Here is a 20836-nt window from a genome sequence, read left to right as displayed (position 1 = left end):
TCACGCCACTCACGGCCACTCCTTTTCACTGATTGGCTGGGCGTGTCTCCGGGTGCGCACGCTCCAAGTAGGAAAGGAGGCAGGGCCGAGCTCGGCCGGCTCCTGGTTCCCATCGCGAGTTAGGGCGGGGCTGGGACGGCTCCGCTTGGTAGGTCTTCACACGCAGGGCTTCGCGTCTCTCGGTTTTAATATTCCTTCCGCTTAAAATTGCAAGAGTGCTTTCTTTTTCCTGCAGATGGATTCTGCTTGAGACAGATGAGGAGAGAAGAGGGCCCCGGATAACGTGCAGAGGAACCCCAGCACTTAAAATGGGCAGGGAGTAGGGGGGTCCAGAAGAGATCGGAGGAGTATCCAGGAGGAGGGGAAAACCCAGGGAGAAGCGTGGTTTCAAGGACACCAAGCTGAACAATGTCAGAGTTAACTGCTGCCAGGAAGCAGGTAAGATGAGGATAGAAAACTGTTTCTTGGACTTAGCAACAACTGGAAACTTTGGCAAGAGCGATGTCAATGGGAGGAAGGAGACACGGTCGTTAAGTTGTCTTTTCTCGAAGTTTCCTTTAAAGAGAGGAAAGAGACAGAGTGACAGCTAGAGTCAGATGATGGGAGACACCGCCTAAAACGAATTGGAAGACTTTTATCTTTTTCTGTGCCATGTTCGGTTTCTCAGACTGGTGACTATTAGAAACAAGCGGACAAAAAAACCTGGTAGCTGTAATCAGTGAAGTCCCGTTAGGGATATGTACACCGATTTATTTAGGAGGAAATGAACTGATGGCTGCAACTTAGTTTGAAATGCCCCAAAAATAAAATGGAGGGAAGTGTGGCTACAGAGATAGGTTTGTGATAGCGCCAACAGTGGTAAAACGTTAATGGCACAACCTAGGGGTGGATCTACAGGTGGGCATTGTAAGCTTTTTTTGACCTTGCTGTATGTACTGGATGTAATGGTGACCCCTTGAAATTCATGTTCATCCGATGAACTTGTAACGTGACCTTATTTGGAAATAGGATCTTTGCAAATGTGATCAAGATAAGGTCATGGTGGATTCATGTGGGCTCTAAATCCAATGACTGGTATCTTTATAAGAAGAGGAAAATTTGGACACAGAGACAGACACACAGGGAAGAAGGCCGCGTGACAATGGAGACAGATTAGAGTGTTACAGCCGTAAGCCAAGGAACCCCTGGACTGGCCACAAGCTGGAAAAGGCAGGAAGGTTTCCTCCCTAGGGCTTTCAGAGGGAGCATGGACCTGCCTGTACCTTGATTTTGGACTTGGAACCTCCAGGACTGGGAGAGAAGTTTCTGTCGTCTTAAGTCTGCCAATTTATGGTGAGCTGTTACGGCAGCCCTAGGAAACTAATACACTATATGTGTGACATTTTTCATAACAAAAATTGAGAAGAAAGTTTGATAATGCCTATTGTCAGCAAGGATGTTAGGAGATAGAGTCTCACCTACACAGTGGTAAGAGTGTCAGTTGGTAGAACCAGTTTGGTGGATAATTTGGCAGCATCTAACAAGCTGAAAAATGTATATGACCCTCAACCAAGCAATTTTCCTCATACGGGTCCATTCAACAGAAATACTCACCTGAGCCGGGAGACGCACATGCAAAAAGGTCTGCTGAGGCACCATTTGTGGTTGCAATAAGCCGGGCGCTCATGATCGGACAGCGAGACACTATGTCCAGACACCGCTGCCCTTCAAACACCCAGGCCAGCTCACTGATTACCTCTGCTTGTCAGAGAAACTGCTTAAGAGATTGTAGTCGTGGTTGTCACGAGCGTGGCTCCGACTAGGACAGTGGCAGTTGAGCCTATAGAGAGGAGGTGGACTTGATAGGACATGGTTGAGGAAGACGGTGTCCGAAGGTGACTCTTGGGTCTCTCAGTTGAGGACTGAGAGACGGAGTCAACCAGGGACAGTTAAATTTGGGGTGTTGTGGGGCCCCCAAGTGGCCATGTTCAGGCCAGCTGAGGGGAGACGTTTGCACTGGAGCTTTACTTTATCCCCAGAAGCCCCAGTGCCATGATTTGATTTGAATTTTTTTAAGGTTTATTTATTTTTGAGAGAGAGCTTGAGTGGGGGAGGAGCACAGAGAGGCGGAGGCACAGAATCCGAAGCAGGCTCCAGGCTCTGAGCTGTCAGCACAGAGCCCGACGCGGGGCTCGAACTCACAAACCATGAGATCGTGACCTGAGCCAAAGTCGGACGCTCAACCGACTGAGCCACCCAGCGCCCCCATCTGATTTTTTGTTAAGCAGCTGATCTGGCTGTGGTAAGCAGAGCAGACTAGAGGGGATAAGAGCACTAGCAGAGACCAAGAGGAGGCTGTCACGTCTCTGGGACGGAGAGGATGGGAGCTTGGCAAGAGTAATGGAGGGGCAGAGAGAGAAGGCTAGACAGACCAGAGGCTGCTGCCTCAGCGTTGGTCCAGGACTGATGTTTTGACCAGGTGTCGTGATGCCAGCATGGGGGCAGGGGTCCTGGGAGCATTGGAACTGAGAAGTTGGAGCCAGAGCCAGAGCTGCGGCAGCCAGGGAGACGAGGGACCAGCACACAGCACGACCCTGGGACTCAGCTGCGTTCCCTCGTTTGGTCACTCACGGAAGTCCTGGAGACCCTGCCTGGGCTGGCACCCAGTGGTGAAAGAAACGAGGTCGAGGTCCCTAAATGGCATCGCAGTGTGGTGAAGTCCTCCAGGCTCAGGACAGACCCAGCAAGGGCCATATTTTGGGAGGAAAGTTCTAGAATGGTGCCACAGGAGCAGAAGGTATCAAGGGAAAGGGATGGATGCCTTGGGGACCAGGAGAATGGTGACCCAGAGTGGTAAGAGGAACCACTGGCCATGAGCAAACTGAAGAATACAAAAAGAGCTGTTTAAATAAATTTTGAAGGCAATGAGTTTCTTGCAAATGCGACATTGCCAGCCAGCAGTCTCTTGCTGAAATGCTTTCATCCTTAGGGGGGAAGGTTGCTTGTGGCTGCTTTTATTCCTCTGAGTTGTCAGGGGTCCTTGGGGTGGTGACCCTCGAGGCTTCCTAAAGCACTTGCTATGGGCCAGGCACTGAGTCAGATTTGGACCCCACCCCCCCCTCCCCCAAGTTCCCAATCCAGTCTGGTCTAGAGAAGATGCAGGACAGCAGGACATGACACAGGCTGATGGATGTTCAAAACGGGGAGGGATGAGGCTGGGAGGGAGGCACAGAGAGGGGCACCTGCTTGAGGCTGCTCTGACCAGGAGGTGACATCTAAGCTGAGTCACTCACACTAAATGTCGACAGCACCAATGAGCATCTTCTCTCTGTGGGCTTCCTCCACCTTTACGGTAAAAACTTCAATAATTCGGGGCGCCTGGGTGGTTCAGTCGTTAGGCGTCCAACTTCGGCTCAGGTCAGGATCTCGCGGTTCGTGAGTTCGAGCCCTGCGTCAGGCTCTGTGCTGACAGCTTGGAGCCTGGAGCCTGCTTCGGATTCTGTGTCTCCGTCTCTCTGCCCTTCCCCTGCTCATATTCTCTCTCTCTCTCTCTCTCTCTCTCTCTCTCTCTCTCTCTCTCTCAAAAGTAAATAAATGTTAAAAAAATTAAAACAAAATTTTTTTTAACTTCAATAATTCATTAGAACCCTTCTGGGCCCTCATCATCTCTATGTCTTCTTAAATTGTTTTATTTTTTTTAAATGTTTATTTATTTAGTTTGATAGAGAGAAGAGGGGGAGAGCATGAGCAGGGAAGGGGCAGAGGTAGAGGGAGACAGAAACTCCCAAGCAGGCTCCGTGCTGTCAGCACAGAGCCCAATGCGGGGCTCGAACTCCTGAGCTGTGAGATCATGACCTGAGCTGAAATCAAGCTTAAGTGACTGGGCCACTCAGGCGCCCCTTCTTAAATTGTTTAATAGAATATTGGACATGAAGCAAGACATGTGTAATATCTATATGCTACACAGGTTACATATGTGTTACATGTATATGTGTCACCTGTCATATGTTACCTGTATATGAAGCATACAATAAAAGGAATCCTCATAAACCCTGCCCCAGACTTCACAGGCCACTGCCAACTCCTTGGCAGGAATCTGGGTCCCCACATCGCATTTTCCTGCCTCCCCACAGAAGCCCTTGCTAGCCTGAATTTGGTATTTGCCGTTCTCTGCTTTTTACTGATTGCATTAACCTGTTCCAGCTGTTATGATAAAATACCACAGACCGGCGGCTTGTAAACAGCAGAGATTTATAGCTCACAGCTCTGGAGGCCACGAGTCCGAGATCGGGGTTCCAGCAGGGTGGGGCGAGGGCCCTCTTCCAGGTTGCGGGCCTTGATTGTATCCTCACCTGGCGGAAAGGGCCGGGGAGCTCTCTGGGGCCCCTCGGGGGGCACTAATCCCAATCGTGAGGGTTCTACCCGAAAGACCTAAGCACCTCCTCGCGCCCTGCCTCTTAATACCATTAGGACACTAGGTTTCAACATACGAACTTGGTGTAGGATGACACAAACACTCAGACCATGGCACCGGTTAAGCATGCATCTCTAAATATGATGGCTTTGTTTTGTCTATTTGGGGACTTCATGTAAGTGAAATTATTCAGTATTATATTTTGCATCATGATTGCTCAAGAATGGGAGGTTAATGCGAATCATTGCGTGATAGCAGTACTGCTGCGTGGCATTCCCCTGGATAAATATTCTGCCAGTGATTGAGGCCTTCCCCTGGTGACGGACATCTGAGTGGTTTCCTACCCTGGTTAGTATGGCTAACGGTGCTGCCTGCAGTTATGTATATGTCTTGCGGTGCACGTGCATGGGCATTCCGGTGGGCACACACCTAGGTGGAGAATGGCCAGGTCATACGGTATATGTACCGGGTTGAATAACATCCCTCAAAATTCACGCCCACCTGGAACGTCAGAATGGGACCTTATCTGGAAATAGGGTCTTTATAAATGTAATTACTTAAGATGAGGTCATGCTGGATGAGTTAGAGCAAGCCCTAAGCCAACGGCTGGGGCCTTTTTAAGAAGAGAAAAAGGGGCGCACAGACTCAGAGAAGGTCACATGGAGGTGAAGGCAGAGATCGGGGTGACTTTTCTAGGAGCCAAGGGACACCCAGGACCGCTGGCCACCACCGGAGGCTAGGAGGCGGGCGGGAACGGATTCGCCCTCAGAGCTCTCAGAAGGAAACAACCCTGCCCACGCCTTGACCCCGGACTTCTGGCCTCCAGAACCAGGAAAGAGTACATCTGTGTTGTTTTAAGCCCCCTCAGCTTGTGGTACTTTGTTACTGTGGCTACAGGAAACTCACGTAGTATATATATTTTCAGCTCTGCCCGTTGTGTTTCCTCTCCTGTGAAATGCCTGTTCTGTCCATCTTCCCATGTTTCTGTTGCATTGTTGATCATTTTCTTGTTGATTTATGAGGATTTATGAGCTCTTTACATATTCTGCATAGGGCCCTGTGTTGCTTATGTGTGTTACAAATCGCTTCCCTTTTCACTCTCTTTTTAAAAAAAAAAAAATTTTTTTTAAGTAGGCTCCAGGCCCAATGTGGGGCTCAAACCCACGACCCTGAAATCAAGAGTCAGGTGGTCCACCAACTGAGCCAGCCAGGTACCTCCCACCCCTTTTCACTCTCCTAATGATGTTTTCTGATGAACCAAACTTCTTAATTTTCAAAAGGCAAATTTACCATTTTTTCCTTTATGATTAATGTTTTTAATTTCCTGTTTAAGAAACCTTTCCCTGCCTCCAAGATTATGGAAATATTCTCCTACATTCCCTTCTAGAAGTTGTCTTGTTTTTCACACTTTTATGGATAGTGTGAAGGTAGGGGTCAACTTTCTTTTTTTCCATAAAGATGTCCAATTGTCCCAGTGCTGTTTATTGAGACAAACGGCCTTTTACCCAGTGTCTTGAAAGAGTGCTTTTGGGGGATAAGAAGCGTCTATGCGGCTGTGGATCAGCTTCGGGGCTCTCCATGCCATGCCAGTGGTCCATCTGTCTATCCAACACCACGGTGTCTCAAGCACCATAGCTTCATACTAAACTCTGACACCTGCTCATTCTTCTCTTTCAAGAGGCTCTTCTCGGGCCATTGTGCTTGCATATAAACTTTAGAATCAACTTGTTACATTGATCAGATTATTTCTAAAATCTTGATTAGGGGCGCCTGGGTGGCTCAGTCAGTTAAGCGTCCGACTCTTAATTTCGGCTCAGGTCATGATCTCGCGGTTGGTGGGTTTGAGCCCCACATCGGGCTCCGCACTGCTGTGGCAGAGCCTGCTTGGGATTCTCTCTCTCCCTCTCCCTCTCTCTCTCTCTCTCTCTCTTTCTGTGCCTCCCTCTCTCCCTTTCTCTCTTCTCTCAAAATAAATAAATATACATTTAAAATCTTGAGTTTTAAAATTGTGGTAAGGGGTGCCTGGGTGGCTCAGTCGGTTAAGCATCTGACTCTTGATTTTGGCTCAGGTCATGATTTCATGGTTTGTGGGTTTGAGCCCCACATCGGGCTCTGAGCTCACAGTGCAGAGCCTGCTTGGCATTCTGTCTCTGCCCCTTCCCCACTTGCTTGTGCACACACAAGCTCTCTCAAAAGTAAACTTAAAAAAAAGGAAAGTTCCCTCCTATTTATAGTTTGCTAAAATTTTTTTAAATTATGAATACTCTTATCAAGTACTCTTTCTGTATCTATTGAAATAACCACATGGGTTTTTTTCCTTTATTTGGTTAATACGGTGAATGGTATTTGTAGATTTCACAATCACAGGACAAGCCAAATTAAAAAAAAAATTTTTTTTTTACATTTATTTTTGAGAGACAGAGTGAGACAGATCGCAACAGGGGAGGGGAAGACAGAGGAGAAGACACAGAATCTGAAGCAGGCTCCAGGCTCCAAGTAAGAGTTCGGCACAGAGCCCGATGTGGGGCTCGAACCCACGAACCATGAGATCATGACCTGAGCCGCCCAGGCACCCTGCCAAATTTTGCCGTGAACCTAAAACTACTCTGAAAAATAATTTGTATGAAAAAACCTAATTGCAGAAACATCTATATGGTAAATATCTGTAGTTGTTTGTTCAAATGGCCATATATGAAAAAGTGGTATTACATTTGGACCTGCAAATGGAAATTAGCCAACAGTATGTGTCCCTCCCCGCAAGTGATTTTTTTCCTTTCTGGTTACTTTAAAAAAACCTTTGGGGCGCCTGGGGCAACTTCATGATCTCGAGGTTTGTGAGTTCGAGCCCCGCATCAGGCTCTTTGCTGATCGGCTGGGAGCCTGGAGCCTGCTTCGGATTCTACGTCTTCCCCTCTCTGTCCCTCCCATGCTCATGCTCATGCTCTGTCTCTCAATGGTAAATAAACGTTAAAAGAAATAAAAAAATTAAAAAAAAAAAAAAACCTTTTGGCACTCCTTTTTTAAAAAAATGTTTATTTTTGGGTGCCTGGGCAGCTCAGTTAGTTAAGCGTCCGACTTCAGCTCAGGTCATGATTTCACAGTTCCTGAGTTTGAACCCCACGCCGGGCTCTGTGCTGACCGGTCAGAGCCTGGAGCCTGCTTCAGATTCTGTGTCTCCCTCTCTGTCCCCGCGTTGCTCGTGCTCTCTCTCTCCCCCTCTCTCAAAGAATAAACATTGAAAAATTATTTATTTTGAGAGAGTGCATGCAAGCGGGGGCAGGGCAGCGAGAGAACCCCAAGCAGGCTCTGCGCTGTCAGTGCAGAGCCAGATGCAGGGCTCGATCCCACAAACAGGGAGACCATGATCTGAACTGAAATTAAGAGACGCTTAACCGACTGAGCCACCCTGGTGCCCCCAAACCTCTTACTTTGACATAAGTAGATTCACACACAATTGCCGTCCTGATCAGGTTCTACCTTTTTTTTCTTCCACATTTCTATTATTTTGCATATTCTGTTTGACCCTGTCAATTTCAGAAGTTCCCACAGGTTTCAACCTGTTCTTGTTCCTGCTGACATAAGTACAATGCTTCATTTCCCTCTCTGTTTGGTGATCTTTGCGAAGTCTTCTGGGTCGAGTTTAACTTGCGGATGAACTGGAGACCTAAACCGAGCTCACTTTCCTGCAGAGGATTTGCTTTTGCTTGTACAGAGAGCGCCTCCACCCGTCTTTGCTCCTTTCAAGGGTCTCCGGCTCCATCAAGGTGTCCCACTTCCCACCTCCCCTCAAAGCACTTGTGGCTCGTGGAGGCTTGCTGGGCCCTTTGGAGACCTCCTCCCGCCTGGAAACAAGCCTGGGGAGGATTCTATTGCTATCTGCTGCTTCTTACCTTCCTCGATTCAGCTTCGGAAGCAAGTCCACTAGCTTCGCTCTGCCTCCTTTGCAAAATGAGATTAATCCCTACTTTTGCAAGGTTGTTATGCGAATTACAGGTAACGACTGAAGTTTTACGTGACTGGTGCACACTGAGAGCTTGACGCCCATCTGCTCAAGGGCCCTGGTTGCTCTAAGGGTCCAGCCTTCCAGCAGGTCACCTCCCCCCATCCCCACCCTTATGACCAGGCCAGAGGTAAAACACGACACAGATGCTTTATTGGCTACAAAACATGAAAACCCAGGCCCCAGGGGTCTCTGGGGATGCCAGGGAGGTGGAAAAGACAGAGCAGTTGCTGGGCCCCGGCACACGGGTGAGTGGTTGGGTCTCGGGCCCTTGCCGCAGGCTCCATCCAGCTGGATTTCACTTCCAGCAAAAGGCTGCCCTTCTGCTCGCGGCGCGGAGCCGGGCCCTGCCTGAGGACCCCACGCCTGTGGGAAGTGTGGGCGGAAGGAAGAGGTGGCCGACGGCCGTCCCTGAGGACGTGCTGAGACAGCTCCTGGACCGGGCCTATCGGGTGGATGCCAAGCCAAGGGCCTCATGAAGTCCTGTGCGGACCTCTGGCCTGGCCACCTGCCCCCCTTCAAGTACCCTCCATCCTGACGCCAGCCCTGGGAGAGGAAGGAGGTCCCTGCCGAAATTTTTTCCTCCTCTCGTGGCCAAGTGGGAGGAGTAGCTGAAACCCTTCCTTCAACCGAAGCAGCTCAGAGCAGAGGGAATGCTCACCAGCTGGGACATGATCCCTGTTTGGGGTTGTGCACAAATCTGTCTAAAAGAACATATCTGCTCAAAACATCAGTCCGTCCCCCAGTTCAGCTCTGTGCAGGGCAAGAGCCTGGAGACAGCGCTGGCGGCCGGCGGCCGGTGGCCAGGGCCTGGGTGGGAGCTGCCTCTGTCCTGGGCCTGGGGGCCAGCCGCCCCCTTGCAGGAGGAAGTGAGGGCACCGTCTATCTCCCGGGCTGCAGGTGGTCGTGCAGCTGCTCCGCCTGGACCTTCAGGCGCTGGAATTCTTCCTGGATGAAGTCCGTCAGAGCTTTGCGCATCTCCACCTGAGGGGAAGGACTCAGGCTGGCCTGCGGCCCTCAGGGAGCTCTGCCCAGGAGCCCTGGGAGGCTGAGGGTGCCGGGAGAGGCTAAGACAGCTGCCGGGTGGCAAAGGGAAGTGGGGGGGGGGGGGGCAGAGAGACAACTCACGGCCGACTTGTTCTCTGCCCGGAGCCGTTCAAGTACAGGCATGGCGCTGAAGGGCTTCCCGATCAGCACGGTGATTTTCTGCAGGGAGACCAGCCACCAGTGGGTGACAGAAATGGGGAGAGTGCCCACAGCCATGGCCCAACCACCCCAGATAGCGAGGAGCCAAGTCCTTCCCCTAACTTGCTGCATGCTCCCTCACGGCCACTCTCCCTCTTTAAGACAAAGTGGCCAGGCTCAGTGCCGTTCAAATCCTGCGGGTCCATGCTCTGAATGTCCTGTCTTATCCAAACCCCAGGGCTCGCCGCCTCCACCCACCCTGATTTCTTTTGCTCTCCTTCTACTGGCCTTGGTGCCAGGAAGTCCCTCTCTCTCTGTTCCACTCGGTCCCCCTGCTGCAGCTTCAAGCTCAGCTCCTGAATCTGGCCTCAGCAGTGCTGAGTGGGAGACACGACGCACACAGTAGACAGACAGACACACGAAGGTCAACAGCCCCTACACACCTGTCCAAAGCGGGGGAAGTAGGGCGGGCTGTTAGGAAGGACATCATTCATTCCTGCAGCACAGTGGACAGAGGCCAGGAAGCGGGCATGGGGTGGAGCACGGTGACCTGGGAACAGATGGAGCCCCGGCCCCCTACCCCAGAGGCCCTCTCCCTGCCAGCCAGGGGAAACCCCCAAGACCTAGGGAAGCCCCTCCTCTCCCGCCCCCACACCCAGGCCACAGCCTTGGCCCAAGACAGGTGCTCACCGACATGCCACAGTGGCAGGATGACAGGGTTGAGATGACACTCGGCAATCAGACGTCCGATTCCTGCCCCGGGGAGAGGCGGGAACATCAGCAAGAGCACAGCTTCAGCGCCAGCCTACAGCCAGGCCACCCCTGCCGTCTTCTGGTTAAAACCAACTCCCCTGGTCCAGCTCCTCTGCCAGTCGAGCCCTCGTCTCAGCACCTGCCCCCTTCCCACTACAACCAACACACCCATCTGCCCCATCTGCCACCGTCCGACCCAGCCACACGAGGCCAGCAGTGCCTACCCCACTTAAAGCGTAGGAACTCAGAGCTCATGTTCACTTTCCCTGTGGAGAGAGAGGGCAGAGATGAGGCTTGGCAGCTGGCGCGATGTGCAACCCCGCCAACTGTACTGACCTTCCGGGAAGATGTGCACCCAGTCCCCATGGTTGAGCTTCTCCAAAATGAAGTCCATTCCCTTCTGGTAGACACCGTCTCCTGCCAAGAGAAGGCATGCGCCATCAGTCCCCGTTCTCTCGGGGCTCCCTCCTTCCCCTGGGAACGAAGCAGCAGCTCAAGGACTTCCTCATCCTCCACCACACCATCCACGTGGACATCCTCCGAGGACTCTCTGGGGACTCAGCCCCGGTTGCGCTGTGCCCTCGACATCCTTTGTTCAGAATATTCTCTAAACGACCTGTCACGTGCAAGGCAGCATCGTTGTCTCAGTCTCCAACTGAAATTCTTAACTGGCGATTCCCTCACCAGTCTGCACCCCACCTTCTACCTGTTGGCCCCGCCACAGCCTCGGGCACTGCACCACAGACACCCACAGAATGCGTCCTTGTGGGCTTCTGGATCTGCTCAGCCTTCTCCTTGCCCTCCCTCCCTCTCCAGCTCCTGCAGCCTGCTTTCTCCTTGGGACGCACCAGCCTTGTGGCGAGCCTCCCACCTGCTGCCCCCGGCCCAGAGGGCACCGCTCGAGCAAACCAAGTCTACTCACGATCTCCAGCCTCGCTTGGGCCCAGGATCCTGGACAGCAACCCTTTCCTGGGGTCTTGGCTAGGCTTGTGCCCACAGCCATCCCTCCTGGGCCTCCCTGCCCTGCCTGAGCCCTCGGCCACCGCCATCCCTCCCTTCTGCTGACCCCTTCACTCCTCACAGGGCTCTGCTCCCTCTGAAACTAGTCTCTCAGTTATCGAGATCTCTTGGAAAAGGGAGACCGTTCGATGGAACACAGTGTCACTGAGGGTTGGTAAAAACTCAGACTGGCTAGGCTGAGAGAAGGGGAGTGGAGCTGCCCTAAGGCTAATAACACTCACCTTGGAGACACCTGGGAACCATGACACTAGACCCAGGTGGCCTGGCATTTGCAGCAACACAGACACACATACCTAATGCTATATACTGGCTTTCAGCTGGGAGTCCCTCGGAGACCACTGTGACCACACGTACTAAGAATCTCCTCGATCTTGTCCATAGAGTGGACAGTGACAGACAGACTTATCGAGTAGGGAAAGCCATATCATATAGAGGAGGAGACACACTTTGGGACTATGTCAGGTCAGTTCACCAAGAAATGGACTTTTAACCTGTTCTCTGCAAAGCCGAGTCTTTAGAAGGTGCTAATGAGGCATCCAGGGGTCTCAACCCAACCCAATTGGGACCTGGCCTGGCAGCTTCTTCACGGGCTGGAGTTGAGGAGCAATCACCCACCACAGCTTCTCAGGGCATTGTGAGAGCACTGGCTCCCCTACTTCGGGTAGCATTAACTGGTAGGGGGTGGGCTTCAGAGGTGTCATCTCCTTCTGAGCCGCTGGTGCAACTGCACCCAGCTTGAAATAAAAATTCATACTAAACTACAATGCTCCCAAATCTTTGAGACACAGCAAAAGCAGTTCTAAGAAGGAAATGTATAGTGATACAGGCCTATCTGAAGAAACATGAAAAATCTCAAATAAACACTCTAATTTTATACCTAAAAGAACTAGAAGAAGAAAAACAAAGCCCAAAGTTAGAAGAAAATAATAAAGACCAGAGTGGCGGGGCGCCTGGGTGGCTCGGTCAGTTGGGTATCCGACTTCGGCTCAGGTCATGATCTCATGGTTCATGGGTTCAAGCCCTGTGTTGTACTCTGTGCTGACAGCTCGGAGCCTGGAGCCTGCTTCGGATTCTGTGTCTCCCTCTCTCTCTGCCCCTCTCCTGTTCCCGCTTTGTCTCTCTCTCTCTCAAAATAAATAAACATTAAAAAAAAAAAAAAAGACAGAGAGAACCCAAATAAATAAAATCAGAAATGAAAGACGAGAAATAACAACTGATACCACAGATACACGAAGGATTCTAAGAAGGGCGCCTGAGTGGCTCAGTCAGTTAAGCATCCAATTGCTGATTTCAGCTCAGGTCGTGGTCCCAGGGTTGTGGGATCGAGCCTCACATCAAGCTCCACGCTGCTGGTGTGAAGCCTGCTTCAGATGCTCTATCTCTCTTTCTCCCTGCCCCTCCCCTGCTTGTGTGCCCTCCCTCTCTCTCTGTCAAAATAAATAAATTTAAAAAATGTTTAAATATATTTAACAAAGGATTATAAGAGACTACTATAAAAATTATATGCCAACAAATTGGACAACCTAGAAGAAATGGATACATGCGTAGACACACAGTCTTTCAAAACAGAATCGGGAACAAATAGAAAAGCTGAACAGGCCGACTACTAGTGACTGATTATTTGAATCTATAATCCCAAAACTCCCAACAAACGAAAGTCCAAGACCAGATGGATTCACAGGTGAATTCTGTCAAACGTTTAAAGAAGAGCTGATACCTATTCTTCTCAAACAATTCCGAAAAATAGAAGAGGAAGGAAAGCTTCCAAATACATTCTACAAGGCCAGCATGACCCTGATACCCAAACCAGACAAAGACATTACAAAAAAAAGAGAAAACTATAGGCCGATATCCCTGATGATGGTAAATGCAAAAATCCTCAACAAAATATCAGGAAACCAAAATTCAACAACACATTCAAAGGATCATTCATCACAATCGAGTGGTATTTATTCCAGGGATGCAAAGATGGTTCAAATATGCGCAAATCAATCAATGTAATACACCACATTAACAAAATGAAGGATAAGAACCTCATGATCATCTCAATAGATGCAGAAAAAGCATTTGACAAAATGCAACATCTGTTCATGATAAAAACCTCAAGAAAGTTGGTTCAGAGGGAACATACTTCAACATAATAAAGGCCTTCTATATGAAAACCCCCCAGCAAACATCGTCCTCCATGGGGAAAAACTGAGACCTTTTCTCTGAAGACCAGGATCAAGACAACAATGTCACTCTCACCACTTTTATTCAACATAGTAGTGGGAGTCCTAGCCGCAAAAATCAGACAAGAAAAAGAAATAAGAGGCATCCACGTTGGTAAGGAAGAAATTAAGTTGTCTCTATTTGCAGATGACATGATACTACATGTAGAAAACTCTAAAGACTCCACCAAAAACTGTTAGAACTAATAAACGGAATTCAGTAAAGCTGCAGGATACAAAATTAACATAGAGAATCCGTTGCATTTCTATACACTAATAACAAACTAGCAGAAAGAGAAATTAAGACAACAATTCTATTTACAGTTCTACCAAAAAGAACAAAATACCTAGGAATACACTTAACCACGGAGGTAAAAGACTTGTACTCTGAAAACTACAAAACGCTGATGAAAGAAATTGATGATGACACAAACAAATTGGAAGATATTCCATGCTCATGGACTGAAGGAATTAATATTGTTCCAACATCTATATGACCCTAGTCTGCAGATTCAATGCAATCTATATCAAAATACCAACAGCATTTTTCACAAAACTAGAACAAATAATCCTAAAATTTGTATGAAACCACAAAAGACACCAAATAGCCAAAGCTATCTTGAAGCAGCACAATCCCAGATTTCAAGAGATCCTGCAAACCTGTAGTAATCAGAGCAGTATGGCACAAAAACACATACAGATCAATAGAACAGATCGGAGAGCCCAGAAATAAATCCATGCTTATGTGATCAATTAATCTACAACAAAGGAGGCAAGAATACACAATGGGGAAAAGACAATCTCTTCAACAAATAGTGCTGGGAAAACTGGACAGCTACATGCAAAAGAATGAAACGGGACCACTTTCTATCACTATACACAAAAATAAACTCAAAATGGACTAAAGACCTGAATGTGAGACCTGAAACTATAAAACTCCTAGAAGAAAACATAGGCAGTACTCTCTTTGTCACTGGCCTTAGCGACCTTTTTCCAGATATATCTCCTCAAAGGGAAATAAAAGCAAAAATAACTCTTGCGACTACGTCAAAATAAAAGGCTTTTGTACAGCACAGCAAAGGAAACCATCAACGAAACGAAAAAGCAACCTACTGAATGGGAGAAGACATTTGCAAATGATATTTCCAATAACGGGTTAATATCCAAACATCCAAACTGTGTAAAGAACCTACACAACACCAAAAAAATCAAATAATCCAATTTACAAAGCTAGACATTTCTCTAAAGACGACGTCCAGATGGCCAACAGACCCGTGGAAAGATGCTCAACATCACTCACCATCAGGGAATTACAACTCAAAACCACGATGAGAGATCACCTCACAGCTGTCAGAATGGCTTGTATCAAAAAGACAAGAAATAACAAGTGTTGGCAAGGACGTGGAGAAAAAGGAACCCTCATGCACTGTTGGCGGGAATGTAAATTGGTACAGCCGCTGTGGAAAACAGTATGGAGCTTCCTCAAAAAAATAAAAATAAAAATAGGGGCACCAGGGTGGCTCAGTCTGTTAAGCATTTGACTCTTGATTTTGGTTCAGGTAGCGATCACATGGTTCTTGAGTTTGAGCCATATGTTGGGCTCTGTACTACAGCGAAGAGCCTGCTTGGGATTCTTTCTCTCTCTCTCTCTCTCCCTCTCCCTCCCTCCCTCTCTTCTCTCTCTCTCTCTGTCCCTCTCACTGCCCCCCCTTCTCACTAGCTTTCTCTCTCTCTCTCTCAAAAAACATTAACAATAAAAATAGCATATGATCCAGTAATTCCACTCCTATTAACCAAAGAAAACAAAAACACTAATTTGAAAAGATATGCACCCCTGCTCATTGCAGCTTTACACTAGGCAAGATAGGGAAACAATCCTTGTGTCTATCGACAGATGAATGAATAAAGATGCGGTATATACGTAGACAGACACAGGCACACACAGACACACACACACACACACACACACACACACACACACACATATACACTCAGTGGAAAATTACTCAGCCATAAAAAAAGAATGAGATCTTGCCATCTGCAACAACACGGATAGACCTAAAGGGTATCGTGCTAAGTGAAATAATTCAGAAAAAAATAAGTACCATATGATTTCACTTGTGTGGAATATCAAAATCAAAACAAATGGATAAACAAAGAAAAAGCAGAAACAGACCCATAAATACAGAGAACAAATAGAGGTTGCCAGAGGGGCAGGGGTGGAGGGATGGGCAAAATCGATGAAGGAGAGCGGGACATACAGCCTCCCAGCTATGGGATGAATAGAAGTCATGTAGATGGAAGGCACAGCATAGGCAATATAGTCAATGGTGTTGTGTGGTCACAAAATTCACACTTGTGAGTACAGCATAATGTACAGAGTTCCAATCACTGTGTTGTACACGTGAAACTAATGTAACACGTGTCAACTATAGTTCAATGAAAAAAGAAAAAAGAAAAGCCTGTACAACACCACTTCCATACTTCATGTCATATCGTAAGGCCTATGCTGGGGGGATGGAATGTTCTAGAATACAAAAGCCAAGCATGCCAGATACTTCCTTTGCTTTACCACGTGAGCTCTTGGCTGCACATCGAATACGTTTAATAAATAACCTGTCCCTGCCCACCTTCTCTCACTCAAAGTGCTTAGCACTAAGATTTTCTTTTCGGTTTTCCATAGTGCAATAACACTTGGATGCAGACCAAAAGAAGAACAAGACAAGAATTGGACATGGAGGGGGCCTGACTGGCTCAGTCAGAAGAGCATGTGACTCTTGATCTTGGCGTCATGAGTTCAAGCCCCATGTTGGGTATAGAGATTCCTCAAAAAAGGATAAACTTTAAAAATAGCAAACGGGGGCGCCTGGGTGGCTGTCGCTTAAGCATCCGACTTCGGCTCGGGTCACGGTGTCACGGCTTGTGAGGACTGGGTTGGGCTCTGCGCTGACAGCACAAAGCCCGCTTCAGATCCTCTGCCCCCCCTCTCTCTGCCCCTCCCCAGCTTGTGCGTGCTCTCTCTCTCAAATAAACACTACAAATAACAAATAAATAAGTAAAACATCTCAGAAACGTGCACACGGAAGACGTCTGGGCGAGCTTGCAGAAGAGAAGACCTGAGGCTCAGGGACGGGAGTATCCGAGCAGAGTCCCCATGTCCGAGAGCGGCGTGTGGTAAACAAGACCATGGTCGCTAGCCACAGCACTGTAGCTTCCGCTTGTGTTTTAGAGAAATGAAGTCGCCTCCAAAGGCAGCAGCAGGAGCAAGCGCTCAAGGCAGCTGTGTGCCTAGAGTAGATCTCAGGGCCTGGAGGAGTGCGCATTAAAAGCCCTTGACTGAGGTAACTTCATTGCATTTGACCACATTTCACTTTGACCAGAAACAGGACACTTTGCTGCCTTGGTGGCTTGTCTCTCCTTCTGTGCTCTGAGGTGCCATCCGGGCCCCTGCTCTCTGTCTGTTCTCCCTCTCTGCCATCTCTCCTCTACTTTTGCCACTTTGTCACTGATTGGGTCCCCAACGTCTTCTCAAGTGCTCTTCTGCGTTCCAGAAGCACACATCCCACTGCCTCCGGGACTGCTCCCCTCCTCGGGGGACGGCCTCCTCACCTGAAACACGTGCACAGCGGAACTCCCCTCCCCTCCCAACCCCCACACTGCATTCCCTTCATCCCCTCCTCCCAGTGGCTCAGTGCCAGATGTCACCAGGAGTCACCTGTGGGCTGTCTCCTCCTCCCCCCTCCACCATAGCCAATCTATCCACGAGTCCCGTCAACTTTGCGTGCAGCGTGCTGCCCTTGTCCAGCTGTCTGTAGTGGCCCCCAGAGGCCCGCTACCATGCTCTGCTGCCAGGATCACTGCGATAGCCCCTCATCTGGCTCCCTGCCTCTACTGGGCTCTGCTCGCAGCCACCAGCCATGCTGAAGCCAGGGTGCTCTCTGGGAAGGACAGATTTGGAAGCACATCACTACCCAGATGACAGAACAGAGTCCGACATTCTTAACGTGATTGTTCTGGAACCTTCACACATCTGTCACACCCTCACCTCGCAAGCCTGGTTGTTACCCCAAAGCCCGCAGCGCCCATCACAGACCGATGACGCTGCAGTGCCATCAGCGGGTCTCTTAGCAACACCCTTGAGGGAAGAGGCTGTGGCCAATGCCTCGTGACTTCTAATGCCAGAGCCCCGGCTTCACACAACCCTTAGGCAGTCCCAGGGCATGAGTGCTCCCCAAGAAGCCATCACTCCTCCGGCAGCCACTGCCACGTCTGCGGCAGCCACGCAATACAGCTGGGACTCACACCAGTGGAGCAGCGGCTCCTGGCTCCCTTTGTTCCCAGGCTGTGTGTCCTAGCCGGGTCCCTCCACGCCCAGTGCTGCTAAGCCAGAAGCACTAGCCACAGTCCCCGTTGCAAATAAAGCCCAAAAAGGCCCCAGAAGTGCCTCCCTGCATCTACTCGCCCACGGACCCCTCCTTGGAGGCTCAGCTCACCTCGGCACACGGGCACACACTTGCCCAAGCTGAAGAAGCGGGAGTGTAGTTCTCTGGTGAAGCAGATGTCTGCAGCCGCGGGGGTCCTGAAGAAGGGACAGACGCGGTCATCCCTGGCTCCTGCACCCTAATGCCCTGCCGTCCCCCCAGCATGGTGCCTGACATCAGTGGTGATGCGGAAACGCGGCACAGGAGGGCCTGTGGAACCCCACCCCGTGCCCTGCCTGTACTGCTGGACGCCGCCTCCTGGGCAGAGCAGGAGGAGGGCAAATCTGGGCAGAGACGGGTGAGGCCTGCCAGGCCCACTGCGAGGGGCCCATTCCTCCTCACCAACGCATCAACTTCAGGTTCCAGATGTGGCGGAGTTTCAGGATCCCTAGAGAAGGAAAGGCTTCATGACCCAACCTGCCTTGTCCGCAGGGAGCATCTTGTTCGCTCCCAGTTTCAGGAAATGAGGAACAAGGGCAGCAGCTCTACCATTTGTGCCCAAAGTGCCATGTTACAGACCCTTGGGCTGGACCCTCAGGTTGTCCCTGGCTCGTTCTTCTCTCCCACCCCAACCCATATCTTAACAGTCACATCTGGCCTGCCTACCACACTGACATATTTTGACACTGTGTATTCTTGTACACTTGTCCCCCCACTGTTAGCGCCACCACCCGAGTGCAGGTTACTGAATGGCTCTAAAGCCTCCTTGTTGGCCTCCAGGGATCTGCCTGTGGCAACGTACAGACCCTTCTCTGCCTGATGGCCAGGGTGAGCTCGGAAAGGCTGCAATTTGACCAACTGACTTCCCGTGACAGTCTGACCTGCAGTCATCCGTACAGGCCCTGGGCACCCCCTGAGCCAGCCATTTGGGTTACTGGAGACTATGAAGTCAGCAGAGCAGGAACTTCTAGGTGGCGAAGTGGGCTCCCAAATGAGGGGAGTTGAAAGGTACAAACTCAGCCTGGAACAAACCTGGAACCAGGACGCAGGTCTCCCAGCCTGTAGCCTAGACTCTCCTTGCCAGGACTCCCTATGGTTCTCAGATGTGTTCCACTACTCTGTGGGACCTTCAAGGGTTTACAGAGGATAGAGGGTTCCACGGGCCTGATGCATCAAAGTAAAGAGGCCGTCACATCTTGCCCTGCAGTCACTCCCCCACTTGCTCATTCCCTCCAAATTTCTGAGGCCATCTCCAAATCATGTTCGGAGAGGATACCGACCGGGCCACAAATCGTATTTTGACTCCTGGGGCAGGACACCCCAGAAACAGGAGTGCCAGAGCTATGTACAGAGCCCTGTGAGAAGGGAGTTTGTTCTGCTTTTGTTTGGCGCCCTCCCGGGGTCTCTCCATGCTTCCCTGTGCCCAGAACACTGGTGCCAGGTACCCCAGAGATGAGGGTCATCCATGCAGGACTGGTGATTGGAAACAGTGATGAGGGGCGTGGCTGGGCCTCGGTTCTCGATGAGCTCGTACAGCACCTCCTTGTTGTGGACGGTGAGGTGGTTCATGTACTCTGGGGGGAGAGACGGACTGTGGGGAGGGGTCTTGGCCTCGCTGTCCCTGGGGCCCAGGGCTCCCCCCAGCCAAACTAGCCCCGGCCCGCACCCACAACCCCGAACCCCAACTCTGGCTGGGCGTGGACAGCCGTGGCCGACCCTGCCTCGGCTTCAGGCCCACTCACTGGTCCAGAAGCAGCTGTAGGTGCCCACCAGGCCCATGACGACGCTGCTGGCCAGGGTCCAGGTGAACGGCGGCACCGCGGGGAACGGCCATTTCACACGTAGGGGCATCTCCCCCACCCAGACCGAGCTCCCCCGCTCCGCCCCAGGCGGCCTGGCGCTTCCCCTGCCACGGGGCAGCCGGGGGCGGGGGGCGCTCTAGATCTGTGTCCTCAGCCGCGGGGGAACTGGGTCCCTGACAGGCCCGCGCCACACACGGGCGCCGCGGCTCCGCGCGACCGGGGACTCGACCAAGGTCACCTCGCAGGTCAGGCCAGAGCCGGCCCGGCCCGACCTCTAGCCACAGACCAGCCGCCACCGGGGTCAGGAGCCAGGGGGCCCAGGGAGCAGCGAGAGGGGCCGGCGGCGGCACCCAGGCGCCCCGCGCCCCGGCCGGAAAGCGAGCCAGCGACGGGGCCCGGCTCCCGGCTGCCTGTCGCAAAATGCTCTCAGGCCGCTTGACGGCAGCGTGGGCGGGCCCGCGGGCTGCGTCGCCCCGCCCCGCTCCAGCGCGAGGTGGAGTCCCGGCCGCTGGAGTGCGCGCTTCCTTTATGTCCCCTTAATTCGGGCACAGAAAGGTCCGAGAGGCAATTTGGGCTACGCAGCACAATTAGCCGACACCGCTAAAGGTCGGAGCTGGCGGGGACCTTACTTTCGCTTTTTTCCCCTTTATTTTTATGGAGGCAAAATTTATATAACGGAATTCGCCGTTTTGTCAGCTATATACCGTATTTTATATATGCAACATATATACGATGTTACGATCGTATATATGCAACATATATACGATATACATGTTACATTATATAATTTTAAAGGATTAAAATAGTACAGATTTGTACCATATGTGTAGATGTAATATGTAATGTATAATGCAGCAACATATGGCATATAATAAAAGAAATACTCTGCATAATATATGTAATATAGTATTTTATGTCAGTACATTCCCAGGGCCGTCAACCACTATCTCTAACTAGTTACAAAACATGTTTATCACCCTGGAAGAAAGCCTTATATCTGTTAAACAGTCTTTTTTGTTTTGTTTTTATTCCTTTTTTTAAAAAAATTTTAA

At 50.4% G+C, this 20836-nt stretch overlaps 1 protein-coding gene and 1 long non-coding RNA gene across 6 annotated transcripts; one reads left to right on the top strand and one right to left on the bottom strand.

Annotated features, from left to right (window-relative positions):
* The first annotated feature begins 32 nt into the window (after positions 1-32).
* On the top strand, positions 33-16368 carry LOC123594194. 2 transcript variants are annotated; one of them, XR_006710702.1, is made up of 3 exons: positions 33-148; positions 236-438; positions 16245-16368. It is a non-coding gene; the product is annotated as an uncharacterized LOC123594194 (long non-coding RNA). The 2 variants fall into 2 exon arrangements; XR_006710701.1 differs by lacking the exon at positions 16245-16368 and having other exon boundaries at positions 236-2939.
* TAFAZZIN (tafazzin, phospholipid-lysophospholipid transacylase) lies at positions 8526-20219 on the bottom strand. 4 transcript variants are annotated; one of them, XM_045470895.1, is made up of 10 exons: positions 19725-20219; positions 19428-19556; positions 18385-18430; positions 18055-18140; positions 10668-10748; positions 10556-10597; positions 10269-10331; positions 10022-10074; positions 9522-9599; positions 8526-9377 (listed from the first exon to the last, which is right to left on the bottom strand). In XM_045470895.1, the coding sequence occupies exons 1-10, from the start codon at positions 19831-19833 to the stop codon at positions 9276-9278; spliced, it is 789 nt and encodes a 262-aa protein (XP_045326851.1). In that variant the 5' UTR covers positions 19834-20219; the 3' UTR covers positions 8526-9275. The 4 variants fall into 4 exon arrangements, with proteins under 4 accessions (XP_045326851.1, XP_045326848.1, XP_045326847.1 ...); XM_045470892.1 differs by having other exon boundaries at positions 10022-10128; positions 19725-20198; XM_045470891.1 differs by having other exon boundaries at positions 8526-9599; positions 10022-10128; positions 19725-20199.
* Between the last annotated feature and the right edge of the window lie 617 nt (positions 20220-20836).

This window comes from Leopardus geoffroyi, chromosome X (assembly GCF_018350155.1).
Source record: "Leopardus geoffroyi isolate Oge1 chromosome X, O.geoffroyi_Oge1_pat1.0, whole genome shotgun sequence".
In the NCBI taxonomy this organism is placed as follows: Eukaryota; Metazoa; Chordata; class Mammalia; order Carnivora; family Felidae; genus Leopardus; species Leopardus geoffroyi.
This window is presented reverse-complemented; position numbering and strand designations above follow the sequence as displayed.